The sequence below is a fragment of the Hylobates moloch genome, unplaced genomic scaffold (assembly GCF_009828535.3).
Source record: "Hylobates moloch isolate HMO894 unplaced genomic scaffold, HMol_V3 SCAFFOLD_16, whole genome shotgun sequence".
NCBI classification, from domain to species: domain Eukaryota; kingdom Metazoa; phylum Chordata; class Mammalia; order Primates; family Hylobatidae; genus Hylobates; species Hylobates moloch.
The window spans coordinates 1,399,113-1,416,453 of record NW_026652291.1 but is presented as its reverse complement, the minus strand read 5'-3'; the positions used below and the strand labels follow the sequence as shown (position 1 = coordinate 1,416,453).

The window sequence follows — 17,341 nt, the reverse complement described above, 5'->3', positions numbered from 1 at the left end:
GGTGTCTGCCACGCCAGGTGGTGGCTGTGCACCCTACGGCACGTGCCCGGTACAAGCCCCTCTGGGCCCCTGCGGTGGTCTTCACCGTTGGCTGAGTTCCTGCTCTGGGTCACTCTGCTGATGGCTGAGGGGGCAGGGTGTGAGCGCGTGGTCCACTCCCAGACCCCTACTCTCCCCAGAGCCCCTCCCCGACCCTGCCTTCCCGCCTCTGCAGGCAGCCTGCCGCCCCCGCCCCCACCCCCACCGCCTCCACCTTTCTCTGACAACCTCCTGCCTGGAGTGTCCTGGAACTGCAGCCAGGGGGCCAGGTGACTCTGGACACGGCGTAGCTGCCTGGGCCTCCCCCTTTCCTTGGTAATTGCGGGGACTCCGGTGGGAGCATGAGCAGCTGAGTGCTGGGGGAGGGGCCTTCCTCTTCCTGTCTGTCATGTGCAGCCTGTGCAGCGCACGCCGGCTGAGCTGGCGAGAGGGGTGGGGGCGTCGCGGGGCTGCTTCTGCTCTGATGAAGGCACCCACTGTCACTGTCCCGGCCCTCGCTGAGTGTCCCCGGACCCGTGGGCCTGTGTCTATGCCAGGCCTCGAGGAGTCCTCCAGCCTCGGAGTCTCTTCCCGTTCTCAGACCTCAGTGCGAGGAGGAAATCGGGTGAGTTGAGGTTAATGTTTCCGTTAAACCTGGATGGATTTTCCCTGCGTGGAAGGAGCTGTTACGCGCCGGGGCTCTGAGCAGCATGGACGGGGCCCGGCGTAGCCACGCTCCCGAACGCCCTCCTGGGACGGCCCGGCTGCCTGCCCGCCCCCTGTGCCTCTGCTGCCAGGCCTCGCCCTCCCTCCTCTCCTCTCTTGTGAATAAAGGGCCTCAACCCCACCCACCTGGTGCGCGGAGGGTCCCACTATACTTAAACTGTAGTTAAAGCAAAAACAAACAAACAAAACAAAACATGCAAAACCCCTGTGGCAACAGCTTGTCCCTTGCATATCATCTCCACTAACCCGCGTCTCCTGCTCGGGGCCTGCGGTTTCCAGGCCTGTATCTGCGGGTACTTGTTTTCCATTCCCTTCCTGATAGTTTCGCCTGCTAATGAGATTTTGGTGTCTGGTATCTTGGCAAATGTCTCCAGAGAGATTTATGGGGCTTCCCTCTCCTGGCCCCTCACTTGTCCTTGGCAGGAAGCTCAAGGGGGTCGATGTAATCTGGTCCAGGGCCCTGGGGAGGGGGCAGAATGTGCTGGAAGGCAGATCTGGGTGGGGTCTGCGGCCAGAAGCTGGATGTCTGCTGTGGAGGAGCCAGGCTGGTGGCGTGCAGTCTGTGGTGGCCCTGGGATGACCAGAGAGGGGTGTGGATGGGGGTCCCCTAGACCACCGACCACCTCGGAGCCAGTCTACAGACTTGGTGGCTCCGCCAGCGCCAGTGATCTGAGCCGAGCCCTCCCTGCTGGTGTTTGGGCTTCCCAGTCCCACTTCACAGTGGGGGCTCCCGGCTCAGACCCACCCATCTATGCCACAGCACTCAGCCTCCGCTCAGGGGCTGGATCTGGCCAGGCCCCAGGCTCTCCAGGGACAGGGACCTTGGGTGCTTGGGGGCCCCAGGCTCTCCAGGGACAGGGAACTTGGGCTCCATCTGCTGCTTCAGGTGGTCTCATCCATGTGGCTTCAGCCCATTTTCCAGGCAGGGGACAGAGCAGCAGTGACCACAGGGCTGTACAGACACCTGGAGCAGAAGGAGCTGTGGGCCCCTGCCTGGTCCAGAGGTCTCCAGGCCCCAAGCCTGTCCCTGGCGGCTGAACACTGGCTGGGCTCGGCCTGGGTGGAGGAGAGGCCACGAGGCTTGGGTCAGGGAGGGCCTGACCTTGCTGTGTGACCTTGGGCACGTCTCCCTACTCTCAACAGAGTGGGGCTAAGAGCAGTGCTGCCCTTGGTGGGATGGAGGGAAGATGCCTCCCGGGGAGGAGTTGCCGACCCATGGTGGGTAGATGCCCACCATCACCCCGGCTGCATTTCCTCCTGGGACCTGGGGGCTGCTCGGAGTGAAGGTGGGTATGGCTCCAAGGGGCTGCTCGGAGTGAAGGCAGGTGTGGCTCCTGGCGGGTGTGACTCCTGGGGGCTGCTCTGAGTGAAGGTGGGTGTGACTCGCAGAGGCTACTCAGAGTGAAGGCAGGTGTGGCTCCCAGGGGCTGCTCTGAGTGAAGGCAGGTGTGACTTGCTTCAGATCTCATTGACATGGACCTTGGGCAAGTGGTTTTCATTCTCTGGAGCCAGTTTTCTTACCTGGGAATTGGGTTAAATCCCGGTGGCCTTGGGCTGTGGTCAAGTTAGACATGACAGCCACATGCCACACACCTCATAGATGTGTCACTGTTGGTCACTGGTGGGTCATGTGGGGCTACTCCTCTGCCTCTGACTCTAGGATTCCGTTAGTTTACCAAAGTAGCACGTCCACCAGGGTGCTTCCGGATATACGGCTTGCTTCCAACACTCTCACTGATGTTTTAGGTCTACTAACACTTGGAGAAATCTCTTGGTGTGAATTATTCTCACCAGCTGCAGGGCACCCTGGTTTACTTTCCCATTTCTCAAGCTCCAACGGTGCCCAACACTGTTTCCTGGGGAGGAAGCTGATGTGCCTTTAGGTGGATGCCTGTGTGAGGCCAGCCCGGGCCAAGCTGGAGCTACCAGCCTTTCGCGGGCATGCATGCCTGGCCTGCCTCAGCAAACACACAATAAATCCCTTTCCCCAGGCCGCCTGCTCCCACTTCCCAGATAGCCGGGCTCTTACTCACATTTACATTTCATTTTGTCTGGCTAATATTGTCTTAGAGAAATTAGGGGGAGCAGATTAGTGTTTGATTTAGTGGTAGGAACTCTGATGAGCCCAACGTTTAGTTCTAGTGGTGCCGGGGATGGGATGAGGGTCCTTGGTTCCTCATAGCCCTTGTGGTGGTGGCTCCTGAAACAGGAGGGGTCATTTGCGTGGGCCCAGGCTCTCAGTGCAGACACAGCAGGTCTCCCTGGCCACTGGGACAGTGGTCAGATGAGATGGCCCCTGTGGGACCTGGGGGCACAGAGGTGCCACAGTGAGCCAGCCTGGCCCCTTGCTAGCAATAGGCTTGTGCTAGAAGAAAGACAGAACTGACTTGCAGGAGCCAGCAGCTGAGCCTCCTTGTCCTCCCTCCTCTGCATGCTGTCCTGTGCCTGTGTTATTAAGGGGGCCAGGCCAGGAAGTGCTAAATTATTTATGAGATGCAGGGCTCCAGGGATTCAATGGGGTTGTGTCCTCACTTCCTGTGCATTTCCTGTGTGCTGGGCATGGCCCAGAGAGACTCACAGACAGAGGCCTGCCCTGGAGACTCCCAGGCTGCAGTGGCCAGAGAAGGATCCCAGGGGTCTTATGCTTGTGCAACTTTGGGGGGTGTTCTTTAAGAAAGAAAATTTAAAAATAGAAATATCTAATTGGTTCTAGGCCTTGCAAGAACTCGTGTTGGTGGGGGCTTTGCAGCTGAGATTTCATTAGGGGCTGAATGAATTGCCGCAGGTAGGGCCATCAGCCTGATGAGACCATCACTGTCTCCAGGGATGGGGACTCACAGGTTAACAGTGACAGAGACTCTCACAGCAGCTGGGGCTGAGGGATTTGCTGGATGAGAGCTGGGCATCCTGTGGAATCTAAGGATGGCTGGATCCCCAGGATGGGAGGCAGCTGGGATTTAGGGGCCACCAGGGCCAAGGCCCAGAGGTCTCCTTCCCAGCTCAGGCCTCAGCTCTCTCACTGGTTTGTTCCACATGTGGCAAATGTGTGGCTGGAGGCTCCCAAATTTTGCACCTTACACCTCTGGCCACCAGAGATAAATTGACTTTTCTTTCCTAGTTCAAGTTTCAGTAACCCTGGAAAAGTGCTCTGATTGGCCCAGCCTGAATCAGGTGGCTCCCTTAGGATCACTCAGCCGGGGTCAGGGCAGTGGGGTCACAGTGCACTAACCTAGCAGGTTTGCAGTAGCTGTGGGGTGGAGAACAGGAAGTAGTTCCTGGAAAGGGGTAAGTCATACTGATCTCCTTTCTGACTAAGCCAAGGCTACTGTGGGGGCTCAGAGGAAGGTGTGACTTAACTCTGCTTTGAGAACAATGGACAGTTTCATAGAGGTTGGGCCATTTGGGCCGAGTCTTGCAGTATCAATAGGAATTCACTAGGCAGAGCTAGAGACTGAGGTGACTCTAGGGGGAGGCATGGAGAGGTAGAATTGCTTGGGAAGAATAACTTGTTCGAGGTGATTGGAGCATAGACTTTGGTGGTGGCAGGAGGGTGGAGTGAATGGGCAGGAAGCTGGGTGCCAGGTGGAAAGGCCTTGGACTTGACTCTAGAAATACTAGGAAGCCACCAGAGGGCTTGAGCGGGGGTGACGTGACCAGATCCTTCCTGTGTTCCTGTGAGGATGGGTAGACAGGGCCCCCTGGGAGCTCACAGAAGTGGAGTGCCTTGCCCAAGGTGGCGAGAGGGGGCGCCCGCACCTGGGTCCCAGTGCAGCCCTTGTTCCCATGCATCCAGATTCCTGAGCCTCACCCACCCCTCCCTCACCACTGCCGCCTGGCCAGCAGCCACAGGCGGCTCCCAGAGCACTCTCTTACCGTCCCCCGGGGTTTTCTGGGTACTGACCTTCTCTCTCTCACTTGGGATCCCCACCCCTATCAGGGAAATCAGGGGAGGCACTATTGTCTCCTTTACAGAGGAGTAAACTGAGGCTGGGTTAACATTACTTGCTCAAGTCACTCAGCTAAGACGGGCAGTGCTGGGATTTGAACCCAGCTCTGCCTGGCTCCTGAGCCTGAGCTGACGTCAGTGCCCGGCCCCCAGATCTGCACACCAGGGTGCCCCAACTGCCTGGTAAGTGGCCAGGCCAGAGGGAAGCAGGGAGCAGGGTGGGCCCAAGGCGAGGCTCAGCGAGAAGGCAGGAGCAGTAGCTGTGGGGCAGTACGCGGGGTATGTAGGCCATGGGGAAACGGGCTCCAGGGGTAGAGCCCCTTTGGGGGGCTGTGGAGGGGGAGCAGCGGGGAGCGCAAGGGGATGTGACACAAGCCCCTTCTGAGGGAGGACTTGGTGGCCGGTTGCTCTTGAATGGTGCCTGCCTCAAGGCCTGGGCTGTGTCCTGCCCTCCTGCTGCCCCGGCCACCTCTGACAGACCCCGCTAACTGTGGTCAGCCTGGCAGGGCTGGCATGGCAGGGCAGGCCTGTGGCGCCACCGTGACCTGGCCACCGTGGTCCTTATCCTGGGTCAGGAGCCGTCCCGGCCCCAGGCCCACGCTTTCCACCTGCCGGGGACCCTGCCCAGGAGGGGCACATGTGATGCCAGCCTTGGTGTGCATGGTGGCTCCTGGCTGAGGCCTCGACTGGACTTGCATCTACATTTAGACTGAAATGCACCAAGAGGCTGGGCCTGCTGTGCCCCTGGGGCTGCGGACGGGGTGTTCATCCTGCGTGGGTAGGATGTATCTGCAGGGTGCCTCCCACCACACGCTGAAGTGGGGTCATCACGCCTGGGTGGCCTGGGTCCCCAAGATGCTACCCCAACGAGCCTGATGGGACGCCTGAGCTCCAGGCCTGCCCCCTCACAAGGGAGATGATGGTCCCACGAAGGTCCCCCCGGGTGCTTGCGGTGGCCACTCACTCAGTCTCTCTCTCTCCAAAGCGGCCTGCCCGTCTGCGAAATCACTTAGCTGGGATCTAATCGGGTTTTACAGGGGCATAAATTACTCAGCTGGAGGTTGTTCCCGGGGTGTTTCCACCCCGGGCCTGTTATTCACTCACCGCGCGGTAATGTAGTCACGGCCTTGGGTGTGCAGTATTTACGGTGTTTGATCGGCTTCCAGCCCAGGCCGCCTGTCCAGGAACATTTGTTGAGATGTTGTGCAGAGCCGCTGAGGACCTCTGCCACAGGCGGGCATCAATCTACCTGGAACTCCCGCGGCAGCCCTGCAGAGCCTCAGGCAGGGCGGGCCTGTGGTGCCACCCTGAGCTGGCCACTGTCTGCAAATAGCAGCTCTAGGAGTGATGGCTGAGGACGAACAAGGGTGCGAACTGTCACTGACACTTCAATGGGGCGTGGACGTGACACATGCCGAATGCTACACCTGGCTGTGGACAGTTGTACCGTTAAAGGCAGCCGCGCTAACTGCCGTTCATGGAGCATCCACTGTCGGCTAGGCTCTGGCAGATCCTTTGTTTTATTCTCTCCGTGAGTGCTTGTCGCAGCCCTGCAAGGTAGGTGTCCCCGATGGGAAACTGAGGCTCAGTCACTGCAGGTGACTTCCCAAAGGAACGCAGCCTGGGAGCTCCATGTGGCAGCTTCCTCTGGCTCTTACAAGGGGAAGGACGAGCTCCCGTTGGTTGCTGGGGTCCCGCCCCTTTACCTTCCTGGCCCCTTCGCATGTCCGTGATGGTGGAAATGCTTCATAAGGAGTGTAAAGTGGTTTTTGTTCCTGACTCAGAGAGATCTGATCACAGTAATTCTGTATCTGCTTGCCTCTATTTATCCCCCAAGTCCGGCTGGTGACAGGGAAGCAGATGATCAGTGCCAGGCCTGATAAATTGCACCCAGGGCTGAGGCGGGAGAGAAACCCTGTTTTATTGTTGAAGACAAAGCCAGCGGGCAGGAGGCATATGTTGTGCTGGAGCCCTCGCTGCGACGGAGGCCCTGGGCCTCAGAGCAATCAGGGCTTTCACAAGCACCCCCACCCGCCACCTACGTGCGAGGCAAGGACCCCCATTAGCCCGGCTGGCTGTGGGGGAGGGGCTGACAGGATGTCAGTGGGGTGGCGGGGAGAGGAGCTGATCAATGAGGACTTATTGACTTGCATTTTTCCCCATGACTTGATTAAGACCAATACGGAGACGAGGCCTGAGGAGGGGGCTAGGGCCGGAGCCCCGGGCCAGTGTGGCTTAGGGGATCTTTTATGTTTGGAGGGCAGGAAGGTAACGGAGAGCCGCCGGCTTTGTCAGATGCCTGAAGAGTATTGATCCATATTAGAAATGATAATGAGCCAATTCTGCCGGGCTGGGAGGCCTTAACCATTTCATTGCTTACAGGGCTGTCCTGGTGGGGATGTTGGAGGAGGCTTAGCCTCTAGCTGCCCCTCACCATGTTTCTCCTCGCTCAGGTCTGCAGCTTCCCAGGCCACGACCTGAGTCCACTGATGGTCCCGGAGGTCTGGCCAGAGGGGCAAGGGCAGCAAAGGAGAGGAGCACAGGACTGGGAGCCAGAGCCTGGTTCTGGGATTGGCTAGACCCTGTGGGGTTTACCAAGCACCTGGTGGGTGCCTGACATTCTGTGCATCTCCTCGGGCACCTCTAAGGTGGTTAGGATGACCCTTACTGCTGTAATGACAGATGAGATGAAGGCATGGAGGCTCATAGTTGCCAAGAGGCCAGGCCTCTGCCTGCCCCTCCAGCACTCTGGGACATGATGCTGCCCCTCAGACCTGCCACTTGCTGATGGAGCTTTGACTTTTGTTGAGTCACTTACCCCTCTGGGACCCACTTTCCTCATCTGTAAAATGACAACCATAACAGGCTTGCTGCGATAATTCAGAGAACAATGACAAGGGCTCATACAGTCCAGCCCTGCGCCAGCACTTGGTGGTAGGGCCTGGCCTGAGCCTAAAGCTTGACTCTAGCTCTGTGTCCACTTTAGTGAACATTTAAAGTTGAGGAGTCTGAGTTCGCTCCTCCATGGAGGGAGGACATGCCATTCACCTTTCTAAATGGTTGTGAGAATCAAATGAGTCTATGCATGGGGAGTACCTAACATGTAGTTGGTGGTTAACAGAAGATGGCTGTCATCATTGTCATTGTCACCATCACCATAATCATCATTATCACCATCGCAACACCCTCCCCACCATCATCATTACCATCATCATCACTATCACATCATCACCGTCATTACCATCATCATCTCCATCATCACTATTACACACCATCATCGACATCATCCCCATCATCATCATCACCATCACCACTGTCATCATCCCACCACCATCATCACCACCACCATCATCACCATCACCATCACCACCATCATCACCACCACCATCATCATCACCACCATCATCACCATCACCATCATCATTCACCATCACCACCATCATCACCATCACCACCATCATCACCATCACCATCATCACCACCACCATCATCATCACCACCATCATCACCATCACCGTCATCACCATCACTATCATTATCACTATTGCATCATCATTGTCACCACCACCATCATTACCATTACACACCATCATGAGCATACCACCATCATTGCCATCTTCATCACCATGATCATCACTATCACATCATCATCATTATAGCCATCACCATCACCATCACGGTCATCAGCATTACTATCACATCATCATCATCGCCATCATCACCATCATCATTGCCATCATTATCATCACCCTCATCACCATCACTATCATATCACCTTCATCATTATAATCACTATCACTGTCATCATCACATCATTACCATCACATCACCATCATCATCATCATCATCATGATCATTGTCATCACTGTTGTTATTGTCCCTGTCATTGTCATCACCTTTTTCATTATCATCAACTTGGCAGAGATTGTGGTTTTGTTCCCATCCCAGAGAGATCTGAAGATGCTAATTCCATCCTTGCCTCTATTTATCCCCCAAGTCGGCCTGCAAGGGAGGCTGCTTATCTGGCTGCTGAGTATGCCAGATCCATGGGATCCATGGATCAAGTGGCTCAACACCCTGGGATCCATGTACTGGCATTTGTCTGTGGAGTCCAGTGGTCGGTCTTCCCACTACCAGGACACCAGGCTGGGTAGGCAGGCAGCATGGGGAAAGCTTGAGGGTCAAGGCTGTGAAGCTGTGGTGACTGATGTGGGGTCTGCTGATGGGGAGGGGGTGACTGTGCAGGTGGTGTGGGCTTACTCTGCTGCTGCTCCCCAGGAGCAGGAGGAGGGGCTTCAGCTTAGGATGACATATTTGGCTGCTTTCTACACAAAGAAGATGCCTTTGTTCAAGCTCAGGCTGGGGCTGGAGAGAGCATCATTCTGACCTGGGCACAGCCAGGGAACAACTCTTCTGGGATATCATCTGATGACCCATTAAGGCTTTGGCTTGGGCAGCACTGGGTTTTAGTTCCATCCTGACCCTCACTTGCTGATATGGTTTGGCTGTGTCCCCACCCAAGTCTCATCTTGAATTGTAGTTCCCATAATCCCCACACGGGAGGTAATTGAATCATAGGGGTGATGATTTTATAAGGGGCTTCCCCCCTTTTCTTGGCTCTCATGATCTCTCCTGCTGCCCTATGAAGAGGTGCCTTTTGCCATAATTATAGGTTTCCTGAGGGCTCCCTAGCCCTGCAGAACTGTGAGTCAATTAAACCTCTTTCTTTTAGAAGTTACCCAGTCTTGGGCAGTTCTTTATAGCAGTGTGAGAATGGACTAATACAATAAATTTGTACTGAGAGTGGGATGCTCCTGTAAAGATATCAAAAAATGTGGTAACAGGCAGAATTGGGTAACAGGCAGAGGTTGGAACAGTTTGGAGGGCTCAGAAGAAGACAGGAAGATGTGGGAAAGTTTAGAACTTCCTAGAGACTTGTTGAATGGCTTTGACCAAGATGCTGATAGTGATATAGACAATAAAGTCCAGATGATGGTCTCAGGTGGAGATGAGGAACTTGTTGGGAACTGGAGTAAAGGTCACTCTTGCTATGTTTTAGCAAAGAAACTGGAAGCTTTTTGCTCCTGCCCTAGAGATCTGTGGAACTTTGAACTTGAGAGAGATGATTTAGGGTATCTGACAGAAGAAGTTTCTAAGCAACAAAGCATTCGAGAGGTGACAGAGCATAAAAGTTTGGAAAATGTGCAGCCTGTAGATGCAGCAGAAAAGAAAAACCCATTTTCTGGGGAGAAATTCAAGCTGCAGAAATTTACATGAGTAATGAGGAGCCAAATGTTAATCACAAAGACAGTGGAGAAGATGTCTCCAGGGCATGTCCGAGGTCTTCACAGCAGCCCCTCCCATCACAGGCCTGGAGGCTTTGGAGGAAAAAATGGTCTTTTTGGGCAGGCGCAGGGCCTTGCTGCTTCGTGTAGTTTTGGGACTTGATGCCCTTCATTCCAGCCATGGCTAAAAGGGGACAACATACAACTCAGGCTGTTGCTTCAGAGGGTGCAAGTTCCAAGCCTTGGTGGCTTCGGTGTGGCGTTCAGCCTGCAGGTGCACAAAAGTCAAGAATTGAGGTTTGGGAACCTCTGCCTAGATTTCAGAGGATGTATGGAAATGCCTGAATGTCCAGACATAAGTCTGTTGCAGGGGTGGAGCCCTTGTGGAGAACCTCTGCTAGGGCAGTGTGGAAGAGAAATGTGGGCTTGGAGCCCTCACACAGAGTCCCCACTGGGGCACTGCCCTAGTGGAGCCATGAGAAGAGGACCACTGTGCTCCAGATCCCAGAATGGTAGATCCACCAACAGCTCAGCTTGCACTGTGTGCCTGGAAAAGCTGCACAGCCCATGAAAGCAGCCAGTATGGGGGCTGTACCCTGCAAAGCAGCAGAGGTGGAGCTGCTCAAGGCTGTGGGAGCCCACTTCTTGCATCAGTGTGACCTGGATGTGAGACATAGAGTCAAAGGAGACTGTTCTGGAACTTTAAGATTTAATGACTGCCCTATTGGATTTCAGACTTGCATGGGGCCTGTATCCCTTCCTTTTGGCCAATTTCTCCCATTTGGAATGGGTGTATTTACCCAATGCCTGTAGCCCCATTGTATCTAGGAAGTAACTAACTTGCTTTTCATTTTACAGGCTAACAGGTGGAAGGGACTTGCCTTGTCTCAGATGAGACTTTGGACTTGGACTTTTGGATTAATGCTGGAATGAGCTAAGACTTTGGGGGACTGTTGAGAAGGCATGATTGCTTTTTAAATGTGAGGACATGAGATTTGGAAGGGGCCAGGGCAGAATGATATGGTTTGGCTGTGTCCCCACCCAAATCTCACCTTGAATTGTATTTCCCATAATCCCCACGTGTTGTGAGAAGGACCTGGTGGGAGGTAATTGAATCATGGGGGTGATGGTTTTGTAAGGGCATTTTCCCCCTTTGCTCAGCACTCATTCTCTCTCCTTCCACCCTGTGAAGAGGTGCCTTTCGCCATGATTGTAAGTTTCCTGAGGCCTCCTCAGCCCTGTGGAACTGCAAGTCAATTAAACCTCTATAAATTCCCCAGTCTCAGGTATTTCTTAATAGCAATGTAAGAGTGGACTAATACACTTGCCCTCACTCCACATCTTGCCTTTCAGCAAGTCCCTAGGATGTTGACACAGCACTGCACCTTCTCTGTTGCAGGGCCCGCCCTTCCTTCCTTCCTTCCTTCCTTCCTTCCTTCCTTCCTTCCTCTTTCTGTGTTAGGTTTGCAGCTGCTGTTAGTTCTTAAGTGGAGAAATTGAGTGGAAGTTGGATTTCTTAAGTCTGAAGCTCAGGGAGAGGCCCTTGCTAGAGGTGTGTACTTTTAGAGTCCTCATCATGGAGCTGAAGTTTGAGCCATGGTCTTGGTGAGACCTCGAGGGAGGATGTAGACAGTCAGGCGAGGAAGCCAAATCTAGGAGCTGGAAGGAGATGAGAGGGCAACAAAAGGCCTCAGAAAGGGTGGCTGCCGAGGTGGGGGTGAGCCAGGTGAGTGTGGGGGACACCTGCATGAGGTGGCGCTGCAAGGAGAAGCGGCCACCCACGTCACAGGCTGTGAGAGATCAGGAGGGTGGGGCCTAAGACTGCTGGCTGGCTTGGTGGCCCTCATTGATGTGAGCCACTGGGATCTTGGTGACCAGTAGGGTGGGGCAGGGAGGAAACAGGCTGGTGACAATGGCTGAAGGACATGGGAGGAGTAGCTGGGACTGTGATGATGGACCATTCTTTCCAGAAGAAGAGCAAAGAAATGGGAGTAGTAGCTGAAGAGAGATGTGGGCGAGGAAGAATAACATAAAGAAACAACTGAACATCAATAGCGGGAACAAGTAGAGGGGGAGAAATTGAAGTGCAGGAGAGGGAGGCTAATTGCTGGAGCAATAAGTGGGTTTTTCCTTCTCTCGTTTCTTCTCAAAATGTTCTTTTCACTCTTGGTTTTCAGTCTTTTGACTATAATGAGCTTAGTTGTGTGTGTGTGTGTGTGTGTGTGTGTGTGTGTGTGTATTCATTCTTTTTGGGGTTTGCTGATATTCTAGGATCTGTAATTGACATTTTCTTCAATACTTTGAAAAATACTTGGCCATCATATCTCTGAATATTTTTTTCTGCTCTTTTACATTCTCTTTTCTTTTTTGATTCCAGTAACACATATCCCAGGCCATCTGAGACCATTGAGGCACTGTTCTGAAGTGTAGGTTTTGTAATTATTCAGATTCAACAAGGGCAATAGACCAGGGGATGACCACCATTGAAATGGTTTGTTACTCACAGCTCCCAAGAGGGAGGGGTCATGCCACACCATGCAGGGCCACACAGGGCAGCACCAGGGGTGGCCAGGAGGCAGAAGGAGTGATGGAAAAGCATGGGAAGGTCTGGCCAGGCAAGCAGGCTGATGATTGGCTCATTTCAGTCATTTTGGTGGGCTCTGGGGTACAGGTGCTGTCTCTAGTGGTCTGGTACCTGCCCTGAGGTAATCAGGGTGGGACTGGTGGCCACCCTGATGAGTGTGAAAGCCCATAGAGGAGGTGGCATGGGTGCAGGTTCTGGATTAGCTGGTTTGCATATGGAAGGTGTGCCCCAGTGTTTACACTCTCTAGGAACTGACTAGGCCTGGGAGGTGGCAGAGAGCAGTTTCTCCAGGGTCAGCAGGATCCTGGGTGTCAAAAAGATATGTTGGACACACTTATTTTTCATGTTCTAGAAATCTTCAATCTCTTTGTTCTTCAGATGACATAGAAATTTCTATCTTTAAGCTTGCTGACTCTTCTGTCTCCAATCTGTTGTTAAACCTATCCAGTGATTATTAAAAGATTCAGCTATTATATTTTTCAGCTCTGAAATTACCCTTTAAACCTTGGACGTATTTATAAGTGCTGACATAAAGCAATTTTTCTGTTTCTTTGTTTGGCTAGTCATTTTTTATTGTAAATTAGACATTGTAAATGGTACCTTGTGGAAACTCTGGATTCTGTTATCTTCCTCTGAGAAGTGCTGATTTTTGTCCCAGTAGCCTGTGCAGATCTCAGTTTTATGCTTCATTGAAACAGGTCCTGGAGGCCCATGGTGTTTCCCCAGCCTCTACCTTGGTGACGCGAAGTCCCCACACTCTGTCTCCCCTGCGGACCTGGGGGCTCAGTGTTGGCATTTTGAGGATGCATCTGGAGCAGGGCTCTGAGCATGGTTGTGTCTCAGCTGCCTGCTCCACCTGCCAAGCTCGCCCCCTGACTTGGGTTGGTCCTGAGCTCCACCACTTGCCAGTGTTGCTAACTGCTAAGCTCTCCATCCTGCCTTTGCCCTGGAGAAGGGCACTTGGTCCTGCCCTCTGAATGCAAGGCCCCACCAGGGGCCATGAACCCTACACTCCTCTCTGGACCCTCTCTCTGGAATCCTGCCCCCCACATTCCTGTCCCCTCAGTGCCTGAGCTCTGGTCTCTGGCTCCTGGGCTCAGCTCGCTGCCACACCCTGCCTGGGCTCCACTCCTGCATGAGTGGTGGGGAAATTGTCCTGGGTGGAGGGCTGGGCCAACGTGGCACTCATCTCACAGGCTTTCCTTTTCTCCAGGATCACAGTTGCATGCTGCCTGCACCAACACCCGAAGACCATCACCTAGTATATTCCCCCAGCGCTGGGGTTGCTTATGGTGGGAGGAAATGCACGGGCGGCAGAGGGCGAGGGCGTGGTCATTCTGATAAACCACGGGTGCCGAGGTGGGCACAGAAGGAAAGGCGGGCAGGAGAGGAAGTGTAAAGTGTCACTGGCTCAATGAGGACATATGGTCCTGGTCGGGAGGAAGGCTGGGGGCTGGGAGGTGCAGAGGGTGGGAGTGTGGAGCATGGCAGGGCAGCAGCCGTGGAGCGGATGCTGGAGGCGGGTTTGTGGGTGATGACAGGACCCAGGCTGCAGCCTCAGGAGGAGAGGACGGTCACTGGGTCAGGCAGGTCAGGGGGCAGATGGACTGGCCGTCCCGGGATGCTCAGAGGGTGTGAGCACGTTGGCTGGCTGGGGTTGCCATAGCCAGTACCACAGACTGGTGGGGCCAAAGCAGAAATGAACTTTCTCACGATGTTGGAGGCCGGAAGTCTGAGGCCCTGGAATTGCAGGGCTGGTTTCCTCTCTGGCCCCGTCCTTGGCTTGCAGATGCCACCTCCTCCCTGTTCCTTGGGGTGGTGTGCCTATGTCCTAACCTGCTCCTATCAGGACACCCCTCGGATGCAATCAGGGCCACCCTCATGACCTCCTTTTAATGGAATCAGCTCTTTAAAGAGCCTGTCCCCAAATACAGTCCCATTCTGAGGTCCTGGAGTTTAGGGCTCTGATATCTGAATTTTGGGAGGTGGATGCCATCCTGTCCCTCCCAGCGAGTGGCCCAAAGCTGAAGCCATCCATGAGTGACTGACAAGCAGCAGCCATGGCGGAGGGACCAATCCTGAGCTGGAGCTGGGGCTGTGGGGGCCGGAAGGACAGCTGGGGTTCTGGGGAGAGCCAGATGTCAGCTGTAGTGAGAGAAGAAAGACTGCCAGACGCGCGGCTGAGGAGGAGCCAGGCTACCTCCCCTCGGGCCCCCGAGAGTGTGGCGGCCCCTGCCATGCACCTGATGAGCCTCTGATGGATGCTTCATAAGAGAGTGGTGCCCACACTGCAGCCACCTCCACTGCCAGGGACCCCTCCGTTGAACACGCTGGCTTCTCCTGTGGGAAGGGGCAGGTTTCGTGGCTTGACCAGCGGGCCCTAGGTGAGCAGTGCCGCGTTGTCTTTGGAGGAGGTTTCTCCTTCGGCCTCGGTTCGTCCTCTGTGTCATGGGGGTGATTGTCCCTGAACTTTCTGGCTGCTCAGGCCTGGATTTTGGCTCTGAGGAGGCCATGGGGTGTTTCTTGAAGACTGAGGCCATGCTCGAGGCTGTGACTCCTGTGAGACGGGGCCTGAGGGGAAGCCCCGGGGTGAGTGGGTCTATTTGAGGCTGGCCAGGTGTATGGGCCACTGTCTCAATCCCTTTGGCTCGAGCTGGTGGTCATGAAGTGACCTCCCGTGCCTAACTTATTTTGGATGGGTCTGAAGGCCACAGCACAAGCATCAGGGTGCTAGAGGCACTGCCAGAAGGGGTGGGAGAACAAGGCTGCCCTGGGAGTCCTGGAGAGGGGCCCCAAACATGGGTGGAGGTGGCCTCTGGGCCGGCCCTGAAGGCTGCAGGGGTGGGGTGTAGTTGGCCTGTGCCCTGTGGGGGAGGGAGCTGGTGAGTCCTGGGCCAGGGCAGGGCAGGGGGCAGAGCTATGAGAAAGGAAGGCAGAAGGGGTGTGAGGAGAAAGTGAGGGGCTCGGGTGCCAAGGCCTTGGAGGCGGTGGGGCTGGGGGCAGGTGCTGCGTGCAGTTCTCAGCATGAGACGGGGGGCAGCAAGGACGCACCTATGCTGGCAGGCCCTGCTGCCCCTCTAGCCAGGAGGAGAATGTTTTTCATAAGGGGAGGAAGGAGAAAAATGACTTCCGGCTCCCGGCAACTTCAGCAGTCAGCTCCTTGTCAAGCAAATAAAATGCTTTTGAATGTCCAGATTAATGATTGATCAGCACAACGCAAGCCTGATGGCAGCTTCCAGTTGGCCCACGTGGGGGTCCCCGCCGCAGGCACTGGTAAAGTGACACCCCGTTAGTCACCTCTCTGCGTGTGCTGGGGAGAAGCTCACACACACGCCGGTGCCTCACATGGGGTTATTTCTGCCCTGAGGAGGCAGGAAACGGCAGAGGAGGCAGCTTCCAGGGCAGGGGGCACTGGGGCGGCCTGGCCCAGGAGGGTGCTTGATGGCCGTGGGACAAGGCCCACCCCAGGCCCTGGTGAGGCTGGGTGAGAGCCTCTGTGTGGGCGAGGAGGCTGGGGCTGGCCAGTCCACTCACCCAGAAATGCCAGAGGTGCCCAATGCATGCAGCCTGGGGTACGCTGGGACCCGGAATAGTGACAGCGGCTGGTGATTTGCACCTTGAATTAAGCAGAATAAATCAAATAAAAGAACAAAGTCGATTCTTGTTTTGATGCTTATTTTATTTTTAAATGCAACACCCATACAGAAAAGGATGTGCATCATTAATGTACAACAGGATTGTAATTTCGGAGCCCGTATCAGTGTGGCTGCCATCCAGATCACCTGGTAGGTTGTAACTTCCAATACAGGAGCATTTTTTATCTTGTTATTTGGTGTTCCTTATTTCTGTCAATACAATTTTTAGTCTCAGATAAATTTGTTAGATATATTCCTAGATGCCCAATATTCTTTGATGCTTTTAAATTGCATTTTTTTACTTGTTTGTTGATATAGAAATATAATTTGAATTTGTTTTTCCTGTTTTTGTTTGTTTGTTTGGTTTTGTCTCCTGTTGCATTTCGGACAATATCTTTAGATCGGTTTTCTAGTTTATTCATCTTTCTTTAGCTGTATGAAATCTGCTGTTAAAACTTATGGATTGGCCGGGCACGGTGGCTTATGCCTGTAATCCCAGCACTTTGGGAGGATGAGGCGGGCAGATCATGAGGTCAGGAGATCGAGACCATCCTAGCCAACACGGTGAAACCCCATCTCTACTAAAAAACAAAACAAACCAACAAAAAACAACAAAAAAATTAGCCAGACATCGTGGTGGGCGCCTGTAGTCCCAGCTGCTCGGGAGGCCGAGGCAGGAGAATGGCGTGAACCCAGGAGGCGGAGCTTGCAGTGAGCCGAGATCGCGCCACTGCACTCCAGCCTGGGTGATGGAGTGAGACTCTGTCTCAAACAACAACAAAAAACTTAGGCATTGAGTTCTAATTTTTGGTTAATTTTCAGTTTTAAATATTTTTATTTAGTTCTTTTCAATATCTTCTCTGACGTGTTTTATAGTTTTCAGTCTCCTGTAGATATGTTTGAATTTCTGAATCTTTTAAACTTAGCAAGAATCGTTATTTGATGTGATCTGATCTTCTGCTTATAATTCCAAAACCTGATGTCTTTGTGCATCTGTTTCTATTGTCTTTTGTTTTTGCTGGTTCTTGATTGTGAATTTAATTTTATTTTGTGTGCGGTTATCTTTGTGTGCTAGAGATTGTATTTGAAAAAGTGCTTATAAGAATAATTTGAGCCTTAGGATGGTAGCTCCCTTCCCCTCCCCTCC

At 53.8% G+C, this 17,341-nt stretch overlaps 1 protein-coding gene across 1 annotated transcript in view; it reads left to right on the top strand.

The window, feature by feature from the left end:
* Positions 1 to 409: 409 nt before the first annotated feature.
* Positions 410 to 17,341, top strand: part of LOC116485173 (uncharacterized) — a 66,811-nt gene continuing 49,879 nt past the window's right edge. Inside the window, exon 1 of the mRNA XM_032180512.2 lies at positions 410 to 643. Within this exon, the coding sequence (XP_032036403.1) occupies positions 428 to 643 (216 nt within the window). The 5' untranslated portion in view covers positions 410 to 427. The remainder of the gene's footprint in view (positions 644 to 17,341) is intronic.